The sequence below is a fragment of the Pristiophorus japonicus genome, chromosome 22 (genome assembly GCF_044704955.1).
Source record: "Pristiophorus japonicus isolate sPriJap1 chromosome 22, sPriJap1.hap1, whole genome shotgun sequence".
Taxonomy (NCBI): Eukaryota; Metazoa; Chordata; class Chondrichthyes; family Pristiophoridae; genus Pristiophorus; species Pristiophorus japonicus.
This window is the reverse complement of record NC_091998.1, coordinates 67,356,898-67,384,485: the sequence shown is the minus strand read 5'-3', so window position 1 is coordinate 67,384,485 and position 27,588 is coordinate 67,356,898. Positions and strand designations below refer to the sequence as shown.

Genomic DNA, 27,588 nt, shown 5'->3' with positions numbered 1-27,588 from the left:
CCGGTGTGAGGAACACAAGTCATCTGGTGCACATGTTGAATATGGCTTTAAGGATAATTGATAGATACTTAGAACACTGTACAAACCAATGTTTCAGTGCTGTGCTGAGATAGACATTTGTTACAGAAGCTGAGAAGTCCTGATTCAAAACAGATCGTATCCCGCACGTTGACCCATATCCAACGAAACTGTCGCACTCAAATGTATATACCTCTTTCATTTACGCATTCATATAGTTGTGTGGTATTTCGGGCACATTGAGGCAAACTGGCTGCTGCGATTCCCACATTACAACAGTGACTACACACCCAAATTACTTGCGACATCTGGTGGTCGTGAAAGGCGCTATATAAATGCAAGTCTTTCTTTTTTCCTTGCAAATTAGATCAGGATGGCGGTGCTAAACTAGCTAACGCAGTATGTCAGCATGTGCTATTCAGAAAATAAAACAACCATTGTTTTTATGGCTCTGAGGAAAAATTTACCTAGTGAACAAAACAGGGAGAGCCATAGTTTAGCAACTGGCGTGTGCTAAGATGGCTGTCCTGAGGTAAAAGATTGCCCTTGGTGACTCTGCCCAAGTAAAGGGGGTTGGAAATCAGACAGGGCTACACTACTGATCGTTGTGTGGTGAACTATGTTGGGTGAAAATGGGATTCAGCTCAGCTATAATGCCCTAATTTCCCAATAACGTGACAGCAGTCATTATTTTAGCTTGCACATTAAATGAAGCCCATAGAACCACAGCTGAACACAAGGTATCTCTGTCGGCAGCAGGGAAAGAAAAAAAGAAAGACTTGCATTTATATAGCACCTTTCACGGCCACCGGACGTCTCAAGGTGCTTTACAGCCAATGAAGTACTTTTGGAGTGTAGTCACTGTTGTAATGTGAGAAACGCAGCAGCTAATTTGCGCACAGCAAGCTCCCACACACAGCAATGAAATAATGACCCAGATAATCTGTTTTTAGTGACGTGATTGAGGGAAAAGAAAAGTATGCGAGAAAAATTGGAGAAAGAAAACAATTTTATATTCCAATATTCTAAATGTCCCACTCCCAAATGAATATTTTATGTGGTAATCTGCAGTTCCTGTTAATTGTTTAATCAGAATCTAATATTGTTTAAGTTCATTCATTAATTCCTTCATTTTCTGCACAATGGGAACTTCAGAATTGAACAAGTAATTTAGCCAGAAGAATTCCTATCCGAGCCGTGTGCCCAATTACATGCTATACACCATTTGTATTTAACATAATGTCCCTCTAAATATTGAACGGGAATTTATCCAAATAATTTGCACTGCAAGACAGGGAAATAAACAGATTTTAAACCAGTGATTGCACTCCGATTGGCTGTGAAGCATTTTGGAATATCTTGGTGATGAGGTGCTATGTTAATATGTTTTGATGAAATATCATTGACCTGAAACGATCTCTGTACCACTCTCCAATAACACTGCTTTACTGGCTGATTATATTCAGCGTTCTCTGTTTCTAGTTCAGATTTCCAGCATCTGCAGTATTTTGCATTTATATTAATATGTGTTCTTTTTTCTTTAGTGACCCTTTTATGTTCATTTTTTTATTCATTTAAAAGACAAGATATTAAACAATTTGAACATTTGGCTTTGCATAAAGCAGCGTATCAATTTTGATCATTGTGAATTGTAATTGTCGGATCAGGGAAGATCATTTCTTGGATATAAATTGGTTTAATTCACAGATGATGCTAAAAGGAACCGAGTCTGAGGGAGCAGCCAGAGCAGAAGAAATAGGAGCAGGAGTTGGCCATTCGGCCCCTCGAGCCTGCTCCGCCATTCAATAAAATCATGGCTGATCTGATCATGGACTCAGCTCCACTTCCCTGCCCGCTCCCCATAACCCTTGACTCCCTTGACCCCAGAGACTTACAAAAGTAGTTGCACAAAATCTATAAATGAGCAGAACAGTAGCAGGCGGCATTTAGTGTAAAGTGCAAGGTGCTCTACACTGGGTGTCACAGTGAATCGAGCTATAGGCCAGGGCGATTAGCACATATGGTGTCAGCACACTCGACACTTAACAGGCCAAAGCACAGTGCAGCTGGAATAAATAAAACAGGTCTAACGCTGAACTTGATTAAAAGAAAGAAAGACTTGCATTTATATAGCACCTTTCATGACTACCAGACATCCCAAAGTGCTTTACAGCCAATTAAATACTTTTCCAGTGTAGTCACTGTTGTAATGTGGGAAACGTGGCAGCCAACTTGAGCACAGCAAGCTCCCACACACAGCAATGTGATAATGACCAGATAATCTGTTTTTGTTATGTCGATTGAGGGATAAATATTGGCCCCAGGACACCGGGGATAACTCCCCTGCTCTTCTTCAAGGACAGATGGGGTGTCGGATTAACATTTCATCCAAAAAACAGCACCTCCGACAGTGCAACACTCCCTCAGCACTGCACTGGGAGTGTCAGCCTGGATTTTTGTGCTCAAGTCCCTGGAGTGGGACTTGAACCCACAACCTACTGATTCAGAGGCGAGAGTGCTGCCCACTGAGCCAGTCAAAGGGAACCATGCTAAAACTGTGATGTCAGATTGCACTTTAAGGGTTCAATTTTCCCCAATTATCTGCACCTTTTTTTGGAATAAATTAAAATCTCCAAGTTTTCTCGAAGTTTCTGCGCCAGTGAAATTCACCGAGGTAGGATTTTTTAGGCTACGATTTCTTTACCTCATTGGGGGCGAAACCTGCCATTCACACCAATTCTGGCCATTTAAGCAAGTTTCACCAGCTCCGATTTACTCTAATTTTTCTTAGGATGACGTATGTGACCACTCTGGAAAAACCTTCTGGGCAGTTAACAAAATCGGCACAGGTAAGGAAATCGGTGCAACAGATGCAGTTCCACAGCCCGGACAGCAGCAGCAGAGAGGGAGGGAGGGAGAGAGGAGAGAGGGGAGAGGGGGGGGTGCAGGGAGGAGAGGGGAGAGGGGGCAGGAGGGGAAAGCTACAGGACGGGCTTGGCAGCGCCAAAATCAACAATTCATACCGGGAAAGTTGGATGCTTTTTTTTGGCAAAATTGGGCCCCAAAAACGGGCGTAACTCTTCAAGTGTGCCAAAAACGGCTTTGGGAAAAATTGAGCCCATCACCAAGACACAAGCCATTCAGGCCTCAGAGAAGATACTCATATGACATTACATAGTCCAAATTGTTGTAGCATCATTAACATTTCCCAAAAATGTACATTCGACACCAAACTACATACATTATTGTGTTTAAGAATCACTTTATGCAGCATGAATGTAATGTTATGTTGCACCAGACTCTCACTTAGAGCCTACAATCATAGCAAAACTAACAACAATTTAAATAACACCTTTAATGTAGAAAACACACAGGTTAACAAGGCCACAAAACAAGCAAACCCAGCACTAGGGTTTATTTCTGGAGGGATAGAATTGAAAAGTCGGGAAGTTATGCTAAACCTGTATCGAACCTTGGTTAGACCACACTTGGAGCACTGTGTACAGTTCTGGTCGCCATATTATAAAAAGGATAAAGGGGGGGCTCGAGAGTGTGCAGAGAAGATTTACAAGGATGACACCAGAAATGCGAGGGTATACATATCAGGAAAGGATGAACAGGTTGGGTCTCTTTTCTCTTGAAAAAAAAGGCTGAGGGGTGACCTAATAGAGGTCTTTAAAATGATGAAAGGTTTTGATAGAGTGGATACAGAGAGAGTGTTTCCACTTGTGGGGAAGAGCATAACTAGAGGCCATCAATATAAGATAGTCACCCAGAAATCCAATGGGGAATTCAGAAGAAACTTCTTTACCCAGAGAGCGGTGAGAATGTGGAACTCGCTGCCACAGGGAGGGGTTGAGGCGAATAGTATCGATGCATTTAAGGGGAGGCTGGACAAGTATATGGGGGAGAAGGGAATAGAGGGTTATGCTGATAGAGTTAGATGAGTCCTGACTGTCAGTACAAGTGATCGAGTCACATGCCTAGACAGCTATTTGACAGACACCTTAAGCATTGAATTGGACAGTTCCGACAAACTATCGATGTTCTATCACTAGATATTAGTGGCACCTTTAGTAATGACTAAATGTGGTGCTGAAAATCTCTCGTCAATTATTTTCACCACAAAGTTAGTTTGAGGAAAAAACAAGATTTCCCCGACATTTTCACTAAAGAGCAAACGGGCTGAATTTCATCCTCACGGTCAGAAAGCGACGAAACCCAACAAAGGACAGAATATCGTCGCTGGATCAACTCACTCTGCATCTTTGCATAGAATTACACAGAATGTACGGCACAGAAACAGGCCACTCATGCCAACCGCTCCGTGCCGGGGTTTATGCTCCACACCAACCTCCTCCCAACCCTCTCCATCTAACTCGATCAGCATAACCTTCCATTATTTTCTCCCTTACGTACTTATCTAACTTCCCCTTAAAGATGTCGATGCTATTCGTCACAACTACTTCATGTGGGAGCGAGTTCCACATTCTCACCACTCTCTGGGTAAAGTAGTTCCTCCTAAAATCGCTATTGGATTTATCAGTGAATATCTTATATTTATAGCCCCCTAGTTGTGGACTCTCCCACAAGTGGAAATACCTTCTCTACATCTACCCTATTCATAATTTTAAATATCTCTATTAGGTTACCCCTCAGCTTTCTGTTTTCATGAGAAACAATTCCCTTTACTGCTTGAATCCAATATCAGATTCCTTAAAACAGGAGGCGGAATCGAAGCAGTCTTTCAGTTTCAGTATCCGAGATCCAACAGTGCTGGCACCTGTTTGCAAATTCAAATTTGAATGTATGCACGGAGGATACTTGTGGTGGGAATAAAAACATTGCTTGCCGGATAATATAATGGGCATAATTCCAGCGAGCTGCAGTGAGAATGTCCTGAGAATCCCCCTCACTAATTCCCAGTGGTGTGGACAGGTTTGTTTCTGAGGTGTCAGGGAATGAGCCTGTTGGGCCTAGTAAACTACTGCCAAAGGTCTGTTGCTCAAATAGACATTTTACAATGAGGTTAAAATGGAAACATTACTTCCAATCATCTGACTGTTCAAACAAAGCATTTGAACAGGAAAAGGAGCATTGTTGAGCAACAACTCAATAGCACAAAGTCAGAATGCTGGGTATCCGTTGCTAGTCTATCACTAACCGCAGCTCGTCACTGCAATATCCCAGTGAACATTTAGAGGCACAGGTCCACTGAATCGATTGTCACTGGTTGAATTGGGGACTGATTTGCTCTGGATGAAGATCGGTTCTCTTTATGTTTTATCCAACGATCTAAGACCTGGGCCTCTGTCACAGGGAGGTGATTGTTGCTGCCGGTTTCATGGGGCAAATGCGACTCATCACTTCCTGGATGTTGTCCAGGTCTTGTTGCAGGCGGGCGTTAAGTAATTCCGTATGTGAGGGATTGTGAATGGAACCGAATACCGCCATCGTCAGCCCCCCCCCGCACCCCCCCCCTCCCCCTCATGTAGCAGCTGAAAAGTAGCGACCACAGGGAGGGCTTGAGGCGAATAGTATCGATGCATTTAAGGGGAGGCTGGACAAGTATATGGGGGAGAAGGGAATAGAGGGTTATGCTGATAGAGTTAGATGAGGAAAGGCGAGAGGAGGGCATAAACACCGGCATGGACTGGTCGGGCCGAATGGCCTGTTTCTGTGCCGTATATCCCGTGTAATCCTGTGTAGCATCCCACAGCACTTCACAGAGGTGCTAGCCAAAAAGGGACACCAAGAAAAATAGGAGCTATTAGGAGAGGTGACTAAATGCTTGTCAAAGAGGTGAGTTTTCGGGAGTGTTTTACAGGAGGAGAGAACGATGTAGAGGCAGAGGGGTTTAGGGAGGGAATTCCACAATGTGGGGCTCAGTGGCTGAATGGTGAGGCAGAGAGAAGAGGGGGATGTACAAGATGCCAGAGTTGGAGGAACAGAGAGTTTGGGGCTTGTAGGGTGGGTACAGAGGAGGGTGCAGAGATAGGGAGGAGCAAGGCCAAACAAACATGTAAATATGAGGATGTGAACTTTAAATTTAAGTCGTTGGGTGGGGGTGCTCCAGGATCCAATGTAGCTCAGTGAGAACCGGGGAGATGGGACCTGGTGCAGGATTGGTTATGGGTAGCAGAGTTTACGGAGGGTGCCGAACCAGGAGAACCAGGAGAACCTTCGAATAAGATAAGAACTTAAGAAATAGGAGCAGGAGTCGGCCATTTGGCCCCTCGAACCTGCTCCGCCATTCAATAAGGTCATGGCTGATCCGATCATGGACTCAGCTCCACTTCCCTGCCCGCTCCCCATAACCCCTTATCCCTTATCGCTCAAAAATCTGTCTATCCCTGCTTTAAATATATTCAATGACCCAGCCTCCACAGCTCTCTGGGGCAGAGAATTCCACAGATTTACAACCCTCTCAGAGAAGAAATTTCTCCTCATCTCAGTTTTAAATGGGCGACCCCTTATTCTCAGACTATGTCCCCTAGTTTTGGTTTCCCCTATGTGTGGAAATATCCTCTCTGCACCCACCTTGTCGAGCCCCCTCATTATCTTATATGTTTCGATAAGATCACCTCTCATTCTTCTGAACTCCAATGAGTAGAGGCCCAACCAACTCAACCTTTCTTCATAAGTCAACCTCCTCATCTCTGGAATAGTCAAGGCTTGAGGTGACGAATGCATGGATGATGATTTCAGTCGTAGATGGGCAATGGAATGGAGATGGATGTTGTGTGTCTAAAGTCAGAAACTCTGCTCGGGGTCAAATAGGATGCTGAGGTTTAAACAGTTTGAGACCGAGGCTGGGGTGGGCAATGAAATTGGTGGCAAGAGTACAGAAGGAAATTTTAGCTTATCCAAGACTGGATTGTGGTCAAGCAGTCTGACAACACAGTTGAAGTGGAGAGGTCGAATGGGATGCAGGAGAGGTAGAGCTGGGTGTCGTCAGTCTGTATGTGGAAGTTCACCGGATGTTTGCAGATGATGTCACCAAGAGGTCTCATGCAGATGTGGGGGTCAAAAATAAATCCTTGGGGACTCCAGAGGCAACAATGCAGGGGCAGAAAAAGACTGCCACTGCTGGAGATGTACTGGCTATGAGCGGATTGGTGAAAACGACCCAAAGCAAGGGCAGCCTCACTGAGCGGGACAAAGGACGGGTGACATTGGAGCAGGTTAGAGTGGGCTCCACCATGTCAAGGGCTTTAGATTGCTTAAGGAGGATGAGGTAGAATAATGCCCTGTATTCACAGGATTGAACAGGTTAGATGCAGGAAGAATGTTCCCGATGTTGGGGAAGTCCAGAACTAGGGGTCACAGTCTAAGGATAAGGGGTAAGCCATTTAGGACCGAGATGAGGAGAAACTTCTTCACTCAGAATTGTGAACCTGTGGAATTCTCTACCACAGAAAGTTGTTGAGACCAGTTCGTTAGATATATTCAAAAGGGAGTTAGATGTGGCCCTTACGGCTAAAGGGATCAAGGGGGATGGAGAGAAAGCAGGAATGGGGTACTGAGGTGAATGATCAGCCATGATCATATTGAATGGCGGTGCAGACTCGAAGGACCGAATGGCCTACTCCTGCACCTATTTTCTATGTTTCTATATTTTACAGTAACAACAACAGCTTATATTTATATAGCGCCTTTAACGTAGTAAAACGTCCCAAGGTGCTTCACAGGAGTGTTTTAAGGCAAAATAAATTTTCACACCGAGCCACAAAAGAAGAAATTACGGCAGATAGCCAAAAGCTTGGTCAAACAGGTAGGTTTTAAGGAGCGTCTTAAAAGAAGCAAGAAAGGTAGAGAGGCAGAGAAGTTCAGGGAGGGAGTTCCAGAACTTGGGGCCTAGGCAACAGAATGATGGTGCAGGCTCGAAGAGCCGACTGGCCTGCTCCTGCACCTATTTTCTATGTTTCTATGTTTCCTAACCTGTGTTAGAAATGCATTGTATTTTGAAATAAGAAATAGGAGCAGGAGTAGGCCATTCGGCCCCTCGAGCCTGTATTCAATAAGATCATGGCTGATCTTCGACCTCAACTCGTCTTCCTGCACTATCCCCATATCCCTTGATTCCCTTAGTTCTCAAAAATCTATCGATCTCTGCCTTGAATATATTCAGAGACTCAGCCTCCACAGCCCTCTGGGGCAGAGAATTCCAAAGATTCACGACCCTCTGAGTGAAGAAATTCCTCCTCATCTCAGTCCTAAATGGCCGACCCCTTATTCTGAGACTGTGACCCCGTGTTCTAGACTCCCCAGCCCGGGGGAAACATTTTCCCAGCATTTAACCCTGCCTAGCCTCAAGAATTTTATATGTTTCAATGAGATCACCTCCCATTCTTCTAAACTCGAGGGAGGAAAGACCTAGTCTACACAATCTCTTCTCATAGGACAATCCCCCCATCCCTGGAACCAGTCTGGCGCAACTTTGTCACATTTTGTAGTGGGAATTTCCTGCAGATGTATTACAGCCACAGTAAAATGAGCAACGCACTGTTTTTTTAATGGTATCTGTGAGATTCTGAACATAATATAGAATTGCCTTTCTGCTATTTACTCCTGGATATTGAACAATACCCTTTTTAATCACTTGATTTGCTTTTTATTCATGCTAGTGCAATATTATTTTATTGAGTAATAATAAATCAAACTGATAAATGTGATCCAGTGTTGTACAAAATGTAAGTTACCAAGTGGTGTGAGTTAATTCAGCTATGACTTAAGTCTCAATATGTCCCACATTTCGACTGTATAATATATTTTTGAATTAGCATTGTTTGGGGGGACATTTGCTATTTAGATGCGATGCATATGATAATACATTCATGATTGACAATTAAGTCAACATTCTTTATGGATTTGGCAGCCAAGTATGCTTCATGTGATACTGAAATATCCAAGAAAAGGTTTTGTGCTTGATCATGGTGATCATAAACCATCAAATGTAAACCAATGCTCCAGTGGTCACATGTACTGTATAAAGGGTAGAGGAACAAAGGGATCTCGGATACAAATACATAAATCACTACAGGTTGCGATGCAGGTTAGCAAGGCCATAAAATAAGCAAACCCAGCACAAGGGTTTATTTCTAGAGGGATAGAATTGAAAAGTAGGGAAGTTATGCTAAACCTGTGTTGAACTTTGGTTAGACCACACTTGGAGTACTGCATACAGTTCTGGTCGCCATATTATAAAAAGGATATCGAGGCACTAAAGAGGGTTCAGAGAAGATTTACAAGGATGATACCAGAAATGCGAGGGTATACATCACAAAAGAAGGCTGAGGTGTTTAAAATGATGAAAGGTTTTGATAGAGTGGATACAGAGAGAATGTTTCCACTTGTGGGGAAGAGCATAACTAGAGGCCATCAATAGAAGATTGTCACCAAGAAATCCAATGGGGAATTCAGGAGAAACTTCTTTACCCAGAGAGTGGTGAGAATGTGGAACTCGCTGCCACAGGGAGGGGTTGAGGCGAATAGTATCGATGTATTTAAGGGGAGGCTGGACAAGTATATGGGGGAGAAGGGAATAGAGGGTTATGCTGATAGATTTAGATGAGGAAAGATAGGAGGAGGCTCGAGTGGGGCATAAACACGGCATGGACTGGTTGGGCCAAATGGCCTGGTTCTGGGCCGTATATCCGGTGTAATCCAATGTAAAACTATTGACCAATAATAAACTGCAGCTTCAGAAACTATGGAATTGAAATGCTCTATTAATGCAATGGTTCATGGCCCAACTCTTACTGGATTTTATTCAGTGTGCTTGGTTTTCACTACTTCACTGGCAGATCAAATTTCTCCCATTTAAATATGCAAATGTAACCTCGGGAGGATGGGAGCCTGGAGGAGTGTTGTGTGATCCTTGGTGGAGAAAATGCGATCAAATGACGGAGAAGCCAATAATTGAATTAGGAAACAGTATCCTCAGCCTGCAAACCGTGTCACAGTTGCCATATAGAACAGATAGAAACACAGGCATAGGATGAGGCCAATCAGCTCCTCGGGCCTGGTCCACCCATTCATGGCTGCTCTGTATCTTACTTCCATCTAACCACCTTGGGTTCGTAACCCTTACAACCCTTGCCTAACAAACATCTATCAATCGAAGTTTTGACATTTTCAATTACCCGCCCCTCCCCTTCCCCCCCAGCCTCAACATCTTCAGTGGAGAGAGTTCCGATTTCCACTACCCTTTGTGTGAAGATGTGTTTCCTGGGATCAGCGCTGAACTACCTGGCTCTAATTTTAAGCTTATGCCCCTTTGTTCTGGACTGCCCCACCAAAGGATACCTTTATCAAATCCTTTAATCATCGTAAACACCTCAATTAGATCACCCATTAATCATCGACACACAAAGGGAACTCAAGCCTAGTCTGTGCAACCTGGCCACCTAACTTAACCCTTCCAGACCCGGTATCAGTCTGGTGAGTCTCCACTGATCCCCTGCCAATTAAAGAGCAACCATGGACAATCTGAAATACAGCATCAGGGTTCAAGTCCCTGGTGAGCTGGAGGACAGTGACAGAAGTTCTGCAGCTAACTGACCGATGATGATAATAGACAAAAATCAAAATATTAAATAAATTAGTGCCAGAATTACAAAAGTTAATTTGTTTGATATTTTGCAGTACTGATTTTCTTCCCAATGCTTTATATTCTGAGAACATTACAACAGAACGTTTCCCACATTACAGCAGTGACTACACTCCAAAAGCACTTCATTGGCTGTAAAGCGCTTTGAGGCATCCGGCGGTCGTGAAAGGCGCTATATAAATGCAAATCTTTCTTTCTAACAATAGTTATGTTCATGTTATTGAACCAACTCTAATATTGCTGTGTAATTATAGACAAACTTTATCATTACAAACTCGTGGGAACTGGCAGAATTGCTCCTGGTCCTATCTCAGAACAGTGATAGCTTTTCCAATGTATCCCAGGGAAAACTTGTTGAAATGAGTGATCTGTCATAACCTTCTTTTGTAATAATACGGGTACACATGAAAGCTGATAAATTGAAATACAAGCCCACATTGTGTCGTGAGGAAACATGCTGTTATTTTGTTGAAAATCAACAGCTTTGTTTCAATAAAGCTGTCTTAAGGCATCCCCACTCACTAAGTATGGCGCATATTACCTTTGTTGTGGGTCCACAGTAATACATATGGACACTATATAATCATTTCAGCGCCGTATACACTGAATGCATTTCTATCCCCAGGCTTTTCGGCAGAAAGAGATCTACAGTGCTTAAAACCACAGAGCACAATCTGACTAGAAAATGATCAAAATTAATTTTATTTTAATAGCACAGGATGTGGGAGGGAGTTGGATGGGTAAAGGGATATTGTTTGTGGATGAAGTCATGAAACTGCATGCTGCTTTTTAAGTCTGTAAAATGAAACCAGGTTCAAACACAAATTGTTGTGTAGATGCTTTGGCTTTTTTCTTGCATGCGTGGAAAAGACTGCCGCTTACGGGTTACCCAAGTCTTTCACTGTGCTGGGTTCTTTTCATCCTCCCGCTCACTGCCTAATTCAACTTGATTGTGGGGACGTAGGTAGTATGTTACGAAACGCAAGCATCAGCGAAATCATAGTTCAATCAACTGTACTTTGAGATAGAGACGGAAAGGGAGCCACAGTTTTTAAAGAGTGCCAATTCTTTCAACATAGCTGTTTCGTTTCTCTTTTAAACTTTATTCCTTGCCTCAGACTGAACCTACATGGATAACTTGACTTCATTATTCATTGACAGGCGACCAAAGCAAACCTGTTGAAATTGGATCGCCACCAGCGGCCCTATCTGACACATATTTCTCAAAAAAATGGAATGCAAATGGAACATGCCAGCAGCAAATCGAAGCTGCCTGCCTTCGAGAGAAAACTCCTGCTCTTGGGGAAGTAGTACCCTTTCTTTGATCAAAATAAACTATTTCTTAATAATGCGCCTCCTGTTCGCTCCATGTACTACATTCCCTGATATGATGACTCACGGATGACGTGTGCAGGAGTACTGTTTGTAAATGTCGAGCCCATGTGCGAGCAGCCAGCGTGACTTGCCAAGACTGCCTGCCAAACAGCTAGCATGCCATCCCTCTAACCTTTCCATAGGGCCTCTTTACCACGTGAGTGTCAGAGCTAAACATCACTTCAGCACTCGCACTAGAAGCCAGGAACTATTTACCACGTGCAGCTCCCACTCCACCCACCCATTTTCTTCCATTTCCAAATTGTCCTCTGACTCCAGAAAGGTAGGGTCTTTTTAAAATTTGGTTGAAGTGCAACATGTTCAAAGTTTAATTTACAAGCTACAACTTCAATTGCTTTTCACTCGCAAATCATGCTTGCCATTACCGTGGGGCAAACAGTCAAATATGTTCATGATGCATGGTGTCGTTATTATTGTTCGGTTGCCTCTACAACGAGAGCCACGCTGCCTGCCATTCTAAGACCTCAGCATTTCACAAATATTTATTGGTTGATTGCAGGTGAATAAATAGAAAAAAAAGTCTTGCACTTTTAATATTGGAGGAAGGCAACCAAACCAATATAGCCAGCTGATCTATTGAGCAAGGTGTGCATTATTATACAAGCAAACCTCCCAATATATTGATGATTAATTTAATGATGTTATCTGTCAGTTAACCTCCTTATAGAAAGTAGGTCAAGATGGAAACCAACCCTTGGAAATTATAATGGGATTGCTTTTTGGGGACAACTAGCATTTTAAGAATGCATCAATGAACATAAATAAGGAGCAACAAACTGCTGACTCATTAAAGGGCTTGACAAGTTGAGCATTAAAGAATATATGATCTGCACTTTCAAACATTGCAGCTAATTAATTCTAAGGGCTTAAATGCCGGCTAGGCATATAGCAAAAAATTCTGCATTGTATAATTTTGAAATCCTGACACAAAAAGAGGAAGGGTCACACTAGATCAGTAGTGGCACTGGGGAATTGCAAAATAACTCAAGCAGACTACAACACAGTGCCCCTCCAGACAGCCCCCGCTCTATAATTACATTACCTAGGAAAAAAAATACCTCTCTTAACTCTTCAAGTACAGGTGGGATCTTCAGCTGCTTCAGACAAGTGAGACAAAATCCCAGCGGGTGGCACATCAGCGCAGAATGCCTGGCAGGGCCTGTTTGAAAACTTGGAACGCTTTGTCATGTTATGGTTTAATGAGAGCGCCAGTCGGTGGCTGTAAGGTGCAAAGGAGGTTTGGCACTCATAAGGTTAACGGGCTGTTAAAGCATAACCTTGGCACGTCTCCCTATGCTGAACAAAAACATCTACTAGACCTTAAAGGAACAAAAAAAAAAGCACTGTGGCACTGCTCTCTGAAAAAGTAATCTGAAATGCTTTAGAATAACTCAACCTACTTTGTGCAAAGGTTATTGTCCAACCGCCCAAATTCAGTCCAGTGCATATATTTGAAACTTTGCCGTGTGAACCTAGCTCCTTCTAACACAGTTCTTCAGCATTTTCATGGAGACGTGTTTATGCTTTGAGATGTTACAGTCTCGAACACCAGCAAATGTGATCCAGTGCTTCCTTTGTTTATGCACCATTAGCTTTGGCTGCATCTGCTATCCTACATAATTATTGTCTTCCAAAACATCATCTACATTTCCCCCACAGTTGTCTGATAATGAAGGCTTTTGTTGGCCCAAGACTATGGAATATGTTTCAAGTCTTCCAGGAATCGTCACGTTAAAAGAAAAAAAAATACTAATTCTCCATTTGAATCATAACACGACAAGACATGGTGAATGTGTTGTCAGAAATTAAAACTGCACAAAGATCATTTTTTTTTTTCCCCTGTTGTTTTTTTTCCACACTGCTTCTATTGGAACCAAATGTTTCCCAAATAAAACAAAAATAGTCTGTGTGAAAGTAAGGCTTTCACAACGTAGTTAATTTACCTTCTCAGCCCGTATTTGCTTCTTTCTGTGAGCTTTTGTATTGTCCTTGTTTCCCACCTGCAGGGAAAAAGAATCAAACACAAAAAAAAAATCAATTGAGGAATGCGACAGAGAAATCTACTCCAGACGGGACTATAGCACTGAACATGCCGATAAAATTGAGCTTGACTAATGGCCACTGAGCTAAGAGATACATTTTGCAAGGAAGGACAGCAAATGTCTATTTATAAAATTGGTAGCTCGTGAATAATTTGCAGTTCATTAATAACATCACTAAAAGAAATATAAGCAATTAGCTACCAGACAAATCAAGCAGAGCCTTCTATTTTTTTAAATAGCCTTCAAAAGCTTCTTTGGAAATATACCTACACTACACCCTCTACCGTGCAATACTCCTGTGAAACAGTCTTTGCCTTCTCCATCAGAGGCAGACCCTATGAGGCAGCCATCTTGCCTCCTTCTCCTTCAGCTATGTTACAGGCACCGTGGTACATTAGTTTTTTTTTTCAGCCAGACTCTAGCATCATTATCATATTGCTGAGCTCTCTCTAAACCCTTCCCCAGCCCCCCCTCCCACCCCGCAGCAGTAGCGACTTAAAACGTGACATGCCCACTGGCCACTCAGACTCAGCCGGAACAACCAATCGGCAGATACTGGGGGAGAAGGAGAGTGGAGGATGGGCCAGCTCCGTTAGATACTTGACAATTGTCTTCCTCATTCAGGCTGGCTGAACAATACCAGCCCTATGTGGTATCTGTGCGAGCCATCAGCACGAAAGCAGTGCTAAACTGCGGAGTGGAGTAGTGGATGTGTCGGGCTGCACACCAGCTCAACTAAGACCCATTTCCTTATTAGTCACGTGCAAAAAACAAGTAACTTTAGCTGCATTTGGGGGAGGGGTGCGCAGCAGAGCTATAAAAGAAAAAAAAACTGCCCAGGGCTTTTGGATTGTTCTTCAAAGGCTTTGCCGGCAGTTTTGTCAGCAGAAACCCAACAAGTATTGCATTGGAAAAATGCATATTTACTTTACACTGTGTGTGTGTGTGTCAGATAACAACAGCTACAGTTACAACAGCTTCACAGCATGTTGCATATAGCCTCATATCCTGGATCAGTCAAAGGTCAAAGTTTGCCACAATAGTACCTCATTGCATGCAGCGCGTTCTCAAGCAATAGCAGCAAACGCCAGTCCCCAGGCACAACCCGGGGTCCCCACGAGGCTGAGAGCTTTTTTTATTTTTGTTGAATGCGAGCTGGAGTTCTCCGCACTCGAATTTTCGCCTCTGAAGCGAGACACTGCCGTAATTTCGGCCTCTCCTCCCGCCTGCAACGATTTGTTGCTGCTGCTGCCCTCTGCCAGCTCATGTTGGTCTGTCCCCCCGTCCACTCTGGCTCGCCCTGCAGCTCCGACTGACCCTCGCTCCTGCTGCTCTCAACCAGTCCCTGACATCCTCTCCCTCCACTGCGATCTCCCTGCTCCCTGCTACTCTCTTCCCACCTCCGGCCGTCTCGCCTAACTCCCATTAAAAAAAAACCCTGCATTAATATAGCGCCTTTCACGGCCAGCAGACGTCGCAAAGCGCTTTACAGCCAATTTGGAGTGTAGTCACTGTTGTAATGTGGGAAACGCGGCAGCCAATTTGCGCACAGCAAGCTCCCACACACAGCAATGTGATAATGACCGGATAATCTGTTTTTTTGTTATGTTGATTGAGAGATAAATATTGGCCCCAGGACACCGGGGAGAACTCTCCTGCTCTCCGTAACAGAGCCATGGGTACTTTTACGTACACCTGAGAGGGCAGACTGAGCTTCAGTTTTAATGTCTCATTCAAAAGAAGGCACCTCTAACAGTGCAGCACTCCCTCAGCATTGCACTGGAGTGTCAGCCTAGATTTTTGTGCTTGCTACCCACTGGGCCACAGCTGACACTGATAACTACCTTCCCTTACTATCTAAAACTGCCACTGCTATCTTTCTGGCTTCTCCGTGAGTTCCCGGCACTCTCTCCCAGCATCCACTGCTTTGCTTTTGGCGTCTGTCACTGCTCTCGCTCACTCCTGCCATTTGCTGCTGTTCCCTTCCTCTTGTTAGCTTTCCTAAGCTCCAGCTATTTTCTCCTATTGGTCTCTCCAGGCTCCCACCAAACTCTCTCAGATCTTGCCACTTTCTTCTGCCCAATCTGGCTCTACCTGCTTTCCTCCAGGTTCCACTGCCCTCTCTCAGCTTCTGCTGTGGCGGGTCCCCTGGTCCTCTCTTGTTGCTCCCATTGTTCTCACTTGTCCCATTCTGCTTTCTACTGGCTCTGAAATATAATTCTGCCTTACAATTGGCCTCCATATTCTGAGTAGTCTAAGAACATAAGAAATAGGAGCAGGAGTAGGCCATAAAACCTCTCGAGCCTGCTCCACCATTCAATAAGATCATGGCTGATCACCGACCTCAACTCCACTGTCCCACCCAATCTCCATAATCCTTGATTCCCCTAGACATCAAAAATCTTTCTCTCTCACTGCATCTCCACAAAAGTCCTCAATCCACTCTAAGAGCTGCTTTCCCAACAGTCATCATCATAGGCAGTCCCTCGGAATCGAGGAAGACTTGCTTCCACTCCTAAAATGAGTTCTCTGGTGGCTGAACAGTCCAATACGAGAGCCACAGACCCTGTCACAGGTGGGACAGACATTCGTCGAGGGAAGGGGTGGATGGGGCTGGTTTGCCGCGCGCTCCTTCCGCTGTCTGCGCCTGACCTCTTCACACTCTCGGCAACGAGACTCGAAGAACTCAACGTCCTCCCGGATGCACTTTCTCCACCTCGGGTGGTCTTCGGCCAGGGTCTCCCAGGTGTCAGTGGTGATGTTGCACTTTACCAGGGAGGCTTTGAGGGTGTCCTTGTAACGTTTCCGCTGCCCACCTTTGGCTCGTTTGCTGTGAAAGAGTTCCACATAAAGCATTTGCTTCGGGAGTCTCGTATATGCTCCCAGTTGAAGCCTTGCCGGCTGGAAGGTAATATCAGCTCATTGAACTTTTCTGTCCATTCATTTTAATGGACAGAAAATTGGGCGGAGGTTTCCAAAATTTCCCAACATTTCCAGACGCCTCCTTCATGCCAGATGCACACATCCAGATGCACACATGCACATTCCAATAAGAGTCACTGGATTTTGCTGAGGAATGGAAGCTCCCCTATCCCGATCGGCCCTCTCTGACACATTGAGGCTATTTATACAATTTGGATTGTTGTCGAGCTTGAGGCCTTGCCCTTGCGGGGTCTGTACGGCTTACTGACACACCTGGTCGTGCATCTTGTACCTGTGGTCGAACATGTCAGTCTAGAAATAATTATTGGTGATTTTAGCAGGCATAAGCTTAACAGATTCATGTGAAATTCCTCTGCTGCAACTTGAACAAAGTGGTCAACCCAATTAAAATGAATGGGCTGTGAGCTCCAGTTAAAATGACAGAGACAGTTCACATCAAGCATTCAGCTGCTAATATTGACCAGTCATTTCTCAAAGGAAGTTTTAAGTTCATGGTCACAGTCGTCAAACAACAACAATGTGTATTTTTATAGCGCCTTTAACGTCCCAGGGCGTTTCACAGGAATATCATAAGACAAAAAAATTGACACTGTGACAACACATAAGGAGAAATTAGCGCAGGTGACCAAAAGCTTGGTCAAAGAGGTTGGTTTTAAGGAGCGTCTTAAAGGAGGAAAGAGAGACAGAGAGGTGGAGAGGTTTAGGGAGGGAGTTCCAGAGCTTGGGACCCAGGCAACAGAAGGCACGGCCACCGATGGTTGAGCGATTATAATCAGGGATGCTTAAGAGGGCAGAATTAGAGGAGCGCAGACATCTCGGGGGGTTGTGGGGCTGGGGGAGATTTCAGAGATAGGGAGGGGCGAGGGCCATGGAGGGATTTGAAACCAAGGATGAGAATTTTGAAATCAAGGCGTTGTATATCCGGGAGCCAATGTAGGTCAGTGAGCACAGGGGGTGATGGGTGAGTGGGACTTGGTGCGAGTTAGGACACGGGCGAGTTTTGGATCACCTCTCGTTTACATAGGGTAGAACATGGGAGGCCAGCCAGGAGTGCATTGGAATAGTCAAGTCTAGACCTATAATTTTTTAGTTTGTGGCCTTCGTAACTAGTGTAGTGGTTTGATCCAACCAAATGTCTTCTGGGCTCCTTCAGAGCGCACGATATTGGTGTACAATTGGAGTCATATATAGGCCAGACCAGGTAACATAAGAAATAAGAACACAAGAAATAGGAGCAGGAATAAACCATTCGGTTCTTCCCGCCTGATCCTCCATTGAATGAGATCACGGCTGATCATCGACCTCAACTCCACTTTCCTGCACTATCCCCATATCGTTTGATTCCCTTAATATGCAAAGTTCTATCGATCTCTGTCTTGAATATATTTAACGACTGGGAACATAAGAACATAAGAAATAGGAGCAGGAGTCGGCCATTTGGTCCCTTGAGCTTAATCCTGGCCTCAGCTCCACTTCCCTGCTCATTCCCTATAACCCTTGACTCCCTTATTGCTCAAAAATCTGTCTATTTCGACCTTAAATATATTCAATGACCCAGCCCCCATAGCTCTCTGGGGCAGAGAATTCCACAGATTCACGACCCTCTGAGAGAAGAAATTCCTCCTCATCTCCATTTTAAATGGGCGACCCCTTATTCTGAAACTATGACCCCTAGTTCTAGATTCCTCCATGAAGGGAAATATCCTCTCTGCCTCCAGATACCTATGGGGTAGAGAATTCCAAACATTCACCACCCTCTGAGTGAAGAAATTTCTCCTCATCTCAGTCCTAAATGGCCGACCCCTTATCCTGAGACTGTGACCCCTGGTTCTAGACTCCCCAGCCCGGGGGAAACATCCTCCCTGCATCTACCCTGTCAAACCCTGTAAGAATTATGAATGTTTCACTGCGATCACCTCTCACTCTTCTAAATTCGAGAGAATATAGACCCAGTCTACTCAATCTCTCCTCATTGGCAAGGTTTGCTTCCGTACAGGACAGGAAGCAGTTGGGTTTTTATGACAGTCTGACCACTTCCTAGTCAATCTTATTGATACCAGAATTTGTTAGAAGCTGAATTGAAATTCTCACGCTGTCTGGATGACTAGTTCAGTAGCATAACTCCTACGCTACTGAACCCGAGTATGAACATGTGACCATAGGATTTCTCATGAGGCAGCATTTGCTGTCAGGATGTACACAGTGAAACCTAACTGTTTCACTACAGGGGGTGGGGAGGTACCACCATCGTCTCTTTGGCACCGCTCTGCAGCTGGTTGGAGAATAGCACGAGGAGCAGAATCGGGAGACTATTAAGTGAAAGTGGAAAGAAAATGATTTAAACAAAAATATCTTTCTAAGAAAAGCTCCCAAGTTCTGACAGTTCATCAGAATAACCCGGAGTGACTCATGTTCCAAATTTGCTTCTTCCCTTCCCTGTTGAGAAGGGTCGAGCCTCTGAATCAGAGAAATTTACAGCACGGAAGGAGGCCTTTCGGCCCATTGTGTCCGCGCCGGCTGACAAAGAGCTACCCAGCCTAATCCCACTTTCCAGCTCTCGGTCCGTAGCCCTGCAGGTTACGGCACTTCAGGTGCACATTCAAGTACTTTTTAAATGTGGTGAGGGTTTCTGCCTCTACCACCCTTTCAGGCAGTGAGTTCCAGACCCCCACCACCCTCTGGGTGAAGACATTTCCCCTCAACTCCCCCAATTACTTTAAATCTATGCCCCCTGGTTATTGACCTCTCTGCTAAGGGAAATAGGTCCTTCCTATCCACTCTATCTAGGCCCCTCATAATTTTATACACCTTAATAAGGTCCCCCCTCAGCCTCCTCTGTTCCAAGGAAAACAACCCCAGCCTTTCCAATCTTTCCTCATAGCTAAAATTCTCCAGTCCTGGCAACATCCTCGTAAATCTCCTCTGCACCCTCTCTAGTGCAATCACATCATTCCTGTAATGTGATGACCAGAACTGCACGCAGTACTCTAGTGGTGGCCTAACTAGTGTTTTATAAGTTCAAGCATAACCTCCCTGCTCTTGTACTCTATGCCTCGGCTAATAAAGGCAAGTATTGGGTTTGACTGAATCTCTCTTTTATACTACACCTTAAAGAACTAGAAGTATAAATGAACTATTCCAGCACACTACTTCCAAATTAATTTCCCCCCAATTGCCTCCTTTTCTGTCCCGGCCCCATCTCTCCTGAAGGCCCTTACTCTCTCACTGGGGTATGGTTCCGTGTGAAATAGTTGCTTTCTGATAGTTTTGCCAAATGGCCATTATTAAGGCTACAGCTTTGACAGTGAGTACTGGACCACGGAGCTGAACCTTACATGTTCTTACCTGGTCTCCATACACACACACACACACACACACTGTCAGAACAGTTGGTCGAGAGTGTTCAGGAGCGGTAACCCCAGCTTCACTAACTCGGGACATTGTGCACCATGTCACTGACCTGGCAGAGGGAGATCTACTCACTCCAGCATCCGCTGGTGATTTACCCTGGCACCTCTCTGGCCTGTATGGCTCAGGGGTGGATATGTTATCTGCGAGCCATCAAGATGGTTCAATTAATCCCTAGCAACAAAAGAAAAACTGCCCAAAGTGAAGAGCTGGAGGTTTGTGTCTGAAATGAAAACTTTCACGCGTGGGCTGGGGAAATTGCATAGCGCCCAGTTTGGAGGGCGGGAGTTCCTGCGTCAGGCAAGGAGGTCCCGCCCCGCTGACGGAATTTGGGGTTACCTCCCCTCGAGAGGAAGTGAAGCACAAAATTTAAACCCCCCTGCACTTCCTCCCTGGGGCACTAAGGGGGCAGAAGCAGAGGGAGGCGAGTGCAGTGCTCAGCATCGCAGAGGGCAGCATTGCCGCGTAGAAGGGACGTTAAAGGGGAGGGCCAAGCTGCAGACTTTGTGGAGCCTGACCTGGCCCGGTGTGGAGCGTGGTGCCGTGCCACCAGCCCAAGCATGCAGGCGGAGAGCTGGACCAACCAATCGCGACACGGACCCCGCGTTCGAGGAGGCACCGGTCCTCGAAAGGTCGCCCGACTTTTTATTTCCGCGCAAGCTACCACCCCCTTTAACTAGCGCCTCGCGAGCGGCCGGCTGCCGTGTACGCGCCCCCCTGAAACCGCCACTGGCATCGCCCTGCGCAGCTTCGGGGGGCGCTCCAGAATGTTCGCTCCGCGGCGAAAACGGGTCGCCGTGCGCAGTGAAGACGTCATCATCGCCGGCGCAGCGGAGCGCAGCGCTACCGGTTATCGCTACTGCTAAAGCCCGGCAGAATTTAGCGGGAGTTGTGCGCGGCGTTGTACCCTGTTAGCGCCCTGCCGGGGATACTAATGGGAGGCACTAACGGTCCTAATTCCTCCCCCTCGGAGTCTAGTGGTACAGCCCTTCAGTATAGCCACACGTTGTGCATGGTTAAACTGAGGTCGGTTTCAATCTGCAGTTTCCCACATTTAACCACTCAACTGTCAGCCACACATCCAGTTTCCCAGAAAGAGGGAGAGTGAAAATAAAGGGACCTGAGTTAAGCCAGATCATTTAAAACAGACATACTATAAGAGGAGCCCTGTGTGGAGGCTCTTATCCTTCTACACGCGGAAGGAAAGAAGAACTCTTAGAGCATGAGTGACTCTGGATATTTCTCGTGCACTGTCAGCACTTAGCAGCTTTTCTTAGGAAGATATTTCATTATTTTGGTCCAGACATGGACAACGCGCTGAAATCCACAGATGGGGATGAGAAGGACTCGCCCCAAAATTAAGACAGCATTTGACCGAGAGTGGTATCAACGAGCCTGAGTAAAACTCGAGTCAATGGGAATCGGGGAAATCGCTCCACTGGCTGGAGTCATACCTAGCACAAAGGACGATGGTTGTGGTTACAAGCCAATCATCTCAGCCCCAGGATATCGCAGGAGTTCCTCGGGACAGTGTTCTCGGCCCAGCCACCTTCAGCTGCTTCATCAATGACCTTCCCTCTAATATAAGATCAGAAGTGGGGATGTTCGCTGCTGATTGCAGTGTTCAGTGCCATTCGCAACTCCTCAGATAATGGAGCAGTCCGTGCCCGCCTACAGCAAGATATGGATGACATTCAGGCTTGGCAAGTGCCAGGCAACGACCATCTCCAACAAGAGAGATTCTCACCACCGCCCCTTGACATTCAACAGCATTACCTTCATCGAATCCCTCACCATCAACATCCTGGGGGTCACCATTGAGCAGAAACTTAACTGGACCAGCCACATAAATACTGTGGCACCAAGAGCAGGTCAGAGGCTGGGTATTCTCACCTCCTGACTCCCCAAAGTCTTTCCACCATCTACAAGGCACAAATCAGGAGTGTGATGGAATACTCTCTACTTGCCTGGATGAGTGCAGCTCCAACAACACTCAAGAAGCTCGATACCATCCAGGACAAAGCAGCTGCTTGACTGACTCCCCATCCACCACCTTCAACATTCACTCCCTCCACCACCGGCGCACCATGGCTGCAGTGTGTACCATCTACAAGATGCACTGCAGCAACTCGCCAAGGCTTCTTCAGTAACACCTCCCAAACCCGCGACCTCTACCACCTAGAAGGACAAGGGCAGCAGGTGCATGGGAACACCACCACCTCCACGTTCCCCTCCCAGTCACACACCATCCCGACTTGGAAATATATCGGCCGTTCCTTCATCGTCGCTGGGTCACAATCCTGGAACTCCCTCCCTAACAGCACTGTGGGAGCACCTTCACCACACGGACTGCAGCGGTTCAAAAAGGCGGCTCACCACCACCTTCTCAAGGGGCAATTAGGGATGGACAATAAATGCCGGCCTTGCCAACGACACCCACATCCTGTGAATAATTAAAAATAATTTTTTTTCGAGACTACCCCTTATCTTTTTAGTTTGTTGGGTGTTGGGTGTCACAGGAGAACCTGAAAACAGGGGGTTGGGGGGGGAAGTAATTAAAAAATGGGGGGACATCTAATCTAATATTAGTATGGCTGCTATGGCAACTTTGTCACGACTGCTTTCAGTGTGACACACAGCTTATATCTTGTGACTGATAAGTTTATTTCAGGCCAATTTCTCGTTTTCTCTTAAATCCAAACTGCAATGCTAGTGTGTGACTCATGAAATGATGCCTGATGCCATTTGAAAAAAAAATTAAAATAGTTTTTTCATTAACTTTGAGCATAATTTGATCATGGCTGAGTAAGACACCAGTAACAGTGAAGATTAATCTTTCCTATGCTTTGCTAATAAGACGTTATTAGTGTCAGATTGTTAAGTCCCGAAGCAAACTTTCTGCATTATTAAACAACTTTCAGCTACATGTTTCTGTACGGCACTGTGGGAGCACTTTCACCACACGGACTGCAGCGGTTCAAGAAGGCGGCTCACCACCACTTTCTCAAGGGGCAATTAGGGATGGGCAATAAATGCCGGCCTTGCCAGCGACGCCCACATCATGGAATAAATAAAAAAACAATTATCCCAAGAAGTCGAAATATTAGTTGTATCATATCAAATATTTGCTTCCTGGTATAACTGTTTACTTTTTTGATAGCACTAATTCACGCTATGCTATGGACATCTCACGAGCCAATAAATGTGGAGGCAGGGAATTGAGTGTGTAAGTTAGCACAGTGTGAAAGTTAGTGTGTAAGTTAGTGTGTAAATTAGTGTGTAAGAGTCGACAACTGGGGCCTCCAGCCGCATAGGTGCAAAGCTCAGGAATTCACTCCCTTAGCCACTCCGTCTCGTCACCTCTCCCTCCTTGGTTAACACCTACTTCTTGGACCTAGCTTTTAATCACTCCACCACCCCTCCCCCCCCGAATATCTTGGGGGGAGAAATTGTGTGGTGTCCCGTTTGGGGCGCTAACGTTTGCAGGAGCGCAAAAGTATCGCTGGGCGCCACCCAATTCCAGCGGATGCGAACTTGCGGTTCAGCACTCAATCAAGCGTTGCCACTTCCCTTGGAGCGACACGGAGCGAGAGGGCGGTAATGGTGCAGCATTGCACAATGTCCCGTGCCGGGATCGGAGACCCCTTCCCTCCCTTAAAGGGAAGGGCCATCGCTGCAGGTTCAGCATTGAATACACGGCCATGCTCTGTACTGTAGCAGAACGCAGGGCTGATCAATCACGGCCAAAGAAAAGGAAAAAAAATTGCTCAGAGGGCTCCTACACTCACCAAACGGCCAGCCATCCTCACCAGGCCTCCTGCAGCTTCCAGTGTCGACGCCCAGCGATCAGGTGGCGGAAGCGAAGTTTGCATCTGGGGCAGTGCCGGGGCGCTGCGCACCCGATGACATCACGATCTCTGGGGCGCAGGAGATCGCGGCGCGAGGGGTCACCCACCGCCGCAAAGCTCCACGGCAAGTTCGCGGGCGTCGGTACTCTCACCACGACTGGTGGCAGGGCCGGTAGTGCCCCGTTATCGCCCTCCGGAAGCGCTAACGGGAGGGGCAAAGGAGGCCAATTCTTAGTCCCTCGTCCTTTGGCTCGGTGTCAATTTTTGTCTGATTCGCTTCTAAGATGTGCCTTGGAATGCATTCTGACATTCAAGGCACTGTATAAAGGCAAGCAGATTCCGTTGTGGCTGGCAATATGGACCTTCTTCAGCCTGAGGTGGGTGCTGTAATGGATGCACCCACAGGTTTGTAGAGCTGTTGCACTGTGAGTGGCTTAGTCAGTCACGTGATGTTCACAAGACTCAATAAAACCCCAGCCAGTTGGGTCTAGGTCATCCACGACGAGGTATGCAGTTGTGAGCCTGGTGGATGAACTGGTAATGTGTAGTGTGATTGTTAAACCTTTGTTAATAAACCAACCAGTTCTTAATAGCAATGTGTTGCTGTGAATTCTTAAGCAAGAACCCTTGGAACAAATACATTACGGATGTTAGCGTGTTCAATGCATGCTTCCTAGAGGATCGCGTACCTGGTATATGGTGGCAGCCAGCTTCAACACTGTGTGCATTGCACACAAGATCTGGGAAGAGACGCAGGAAAAGTTGTCACATTCTAAGGAAGTCACCAACGTAATCCTAGTCAGTGGTTCCATTAACCAGTTACATACTGGTTCCATTAACCAGTTACATGGCCTGTGTACGCGTACTACAAAATGTTGCAGCATAACCTGTTGCACGTTTACTGCTTGCCCATGCCAAGCTCACTCACAACCGCACAGGTTTAATGCAGACCAGGCAGACTCTGCACATGTTACAGCTGTAACATAATGGAAAACCTTGGCAACAACAACCTGTATTTATATAGCGCCTTTAACATAGTGAAACATCCCAAGGTGCTTCACAGCAGCATTATAAGACAAAAAGTTTGACACCGAGCCGCATAAGGAGAATCCACCTAGCTGCAGGATACATGGTCACTTAATGCGACCACAGTGGACAGCCCATTCCATATCTGGACGCCACTCGCGCATGTACCCCCTCACCTTGCAACATGGAAAGACTATTGCCCTTGAAGTTCAAGGACTTGGCTCTCCTGAAGGAGGCCACCGAGGACACACTGGCCTAAACAGCATTGAAGGGATAACAGAAAGTGAAGACATGGGCTTCCATCAGCATCAGCTGTGGCTCAGTGGGCAGCGCTCCCACCTCTGAGTCAGAGGGTTGTGGGTTCAAGTCCCACTCCAGGGGCTTGAGCAAATAAATCCAGGCTGACACTCCCAGTGCAGGAATGAGGGAGTGCCGCACTGTTGGAGGCACCATGTTTTGGATCAGACCATGGTGGGGGTGGGCTTTGAACTTGTGTCTCTGGATTATGTTCCAGGCCTCTGGAATTACTCGTCTAGTAACAACCACTATGGTCCTGTACCCCAGGAAATGCTCCAAATAGATATATCCTGAGGTTAGTTAATATCGAATTGCTCTTGCTGAGGAAAGTTGGTCGAGGAATGATTGTGAAACAACAATGCTGCCCATCCTCCTAACACACCTCAGAAGGGAATGGTTCATCGGCTTTCTGATGCGCTATGTTCGCGGCTGTTTGCAAATCCGAGATGTATTTTTTAAGATTTGTTGCTGTTTTATGAATGCCCTTTGAGCCAATCAGGTGCAAGTTTGACAAACACTTTGCATGTATGACACTTTCCGATAGATATATAGATAGATATTGTAGCATTTATTTATAAAGGTTTATCTTTTTCTGCATTGTTACTTGCTAGCACGAGTCATGTTGGATATCAACAGTCAATCTTCATGTCATTGATACATGATAATTGAAAGAATAATTGTGATGTAATCACTGCAAAATATCTCAAGATAATAAAGCAGGAAAAGTCTATAAATATGTACATATAATAAATAATACAATATATGATAGCTTCTAATATACAATTAGAACAAATTATTTGGCATAGCATTGTGCAACAACTCTTGTGAATTTCAACACTTTTCTCTTGTAAAAAGACTTGCATTTATATAGCGCCTTTCACGACCACCAGACGTCTCAAAGCACTGTACAGCTGAAGTGTAGTCACTGTTGTAAATTTACACAATTTGCTACCAAAATGGTGCCATTTTTCACAAGAATTGCTGAGCAATAACAAATCGTGTACTGGCTGATCAACAACATTTCATTTTGTGTTATTAAAAAAAGCATGTAATAGGTTTAAAAATGTGTGCATATCATCTAGTTTCTTGATCCTCCCCACCCCCTCTCCCACCCACCACACGCAAGAGGTCTCGCTGACTGTTGCTGCATTCAGCCCAACTAATAGATAGTGGGCGAGCTGCAGGTATGAGTCATGCATTGACTGGTAACTTGCCCATGGCACAGTGGGGACAAAAAACCTGCAGCAGCTGAAAGAGCCATTCTTGTCCAAAGTACGGAAAGATGTAGGAGCATGATTGTGAGTGAGCAGCCACGATAACGAGTAGTCGGTGAGTGGCAGAGTATCTCAATTTTCGGACAAGGCAGTGGCAGTTTGGTTGGAACACATTCAACAGAGGTCCTCCTCCACAGGTGCATATTGTACTGTATACACCTGTGAGTATGACGGCCTGCCTCTCTCCCGCAGTTACATCCGAGCCAGGGTGTCGCTGGAGATGGAGCACGCGGTGTCCACCGGTACGCTCGCGGCCTTCCGCGAGAGGTGGGCGCCGGAGGGACTGGAGTGCATCATCACCCCCGGCAACCAAATTTTAATTTCATCCATTTACTGTTAAAAGTTTAATTTGTTTAATGTGTCAGTTTTAGTGCCCCATTTAATCAAGGGGCATTTGATTATTGTTTCAACAAAATAGTTGTGGAGCTGTTGCACTGTGAGTGGCTTAGCCAGTCACGTGATGTTCACAAGACTCAATAAAACCCCAGGCAGTTGGGTTCCAGGAATCCACGATGGGGCAGGTGGTTGTGAGCTTGGTAATGTGTAGTGTGATTGTTAAACCTTTGTTAATAAACCAACTAGTTCTTAATCTCTAAAATCTCTGCCAAAATCACATACTTCTTCTTCTCCCGTACGGTTGTAGCAAAGCAAATCAAACGTTAATATCTAGGTCGGATATCCAGGCCCAAGCTCCCGGTGTAACAGCGTGGATATCCCGCAGGCTG

The 27,588-nt window shown here is 45.6% G+C and overlaps 1 protein-coding gene across 1 annotated transcript in view; it reads right to left on the bottom strand.

Annotated features, from left to right (window-relative positions):
• LOC139235130 (methylcytosine dioxygenase tet3-like) overlaps positions 1 to 27,588 on the bottom strand; it is a 430,715-nt gene that overhangs the window by 309,837 nt on the left and 93,290 nt on the right. The window contains exon 2 of the mRNA XM_070866340.1: positions 13,969 to 14,025. Coding sequence (XP_070722441.1) covers positions 13,969 to 14,025 — 57 coding nt within the window. The remainder of the gene's footprint in view (positions 1 to 13,968; positions 14,026 to 27,588) is intronic.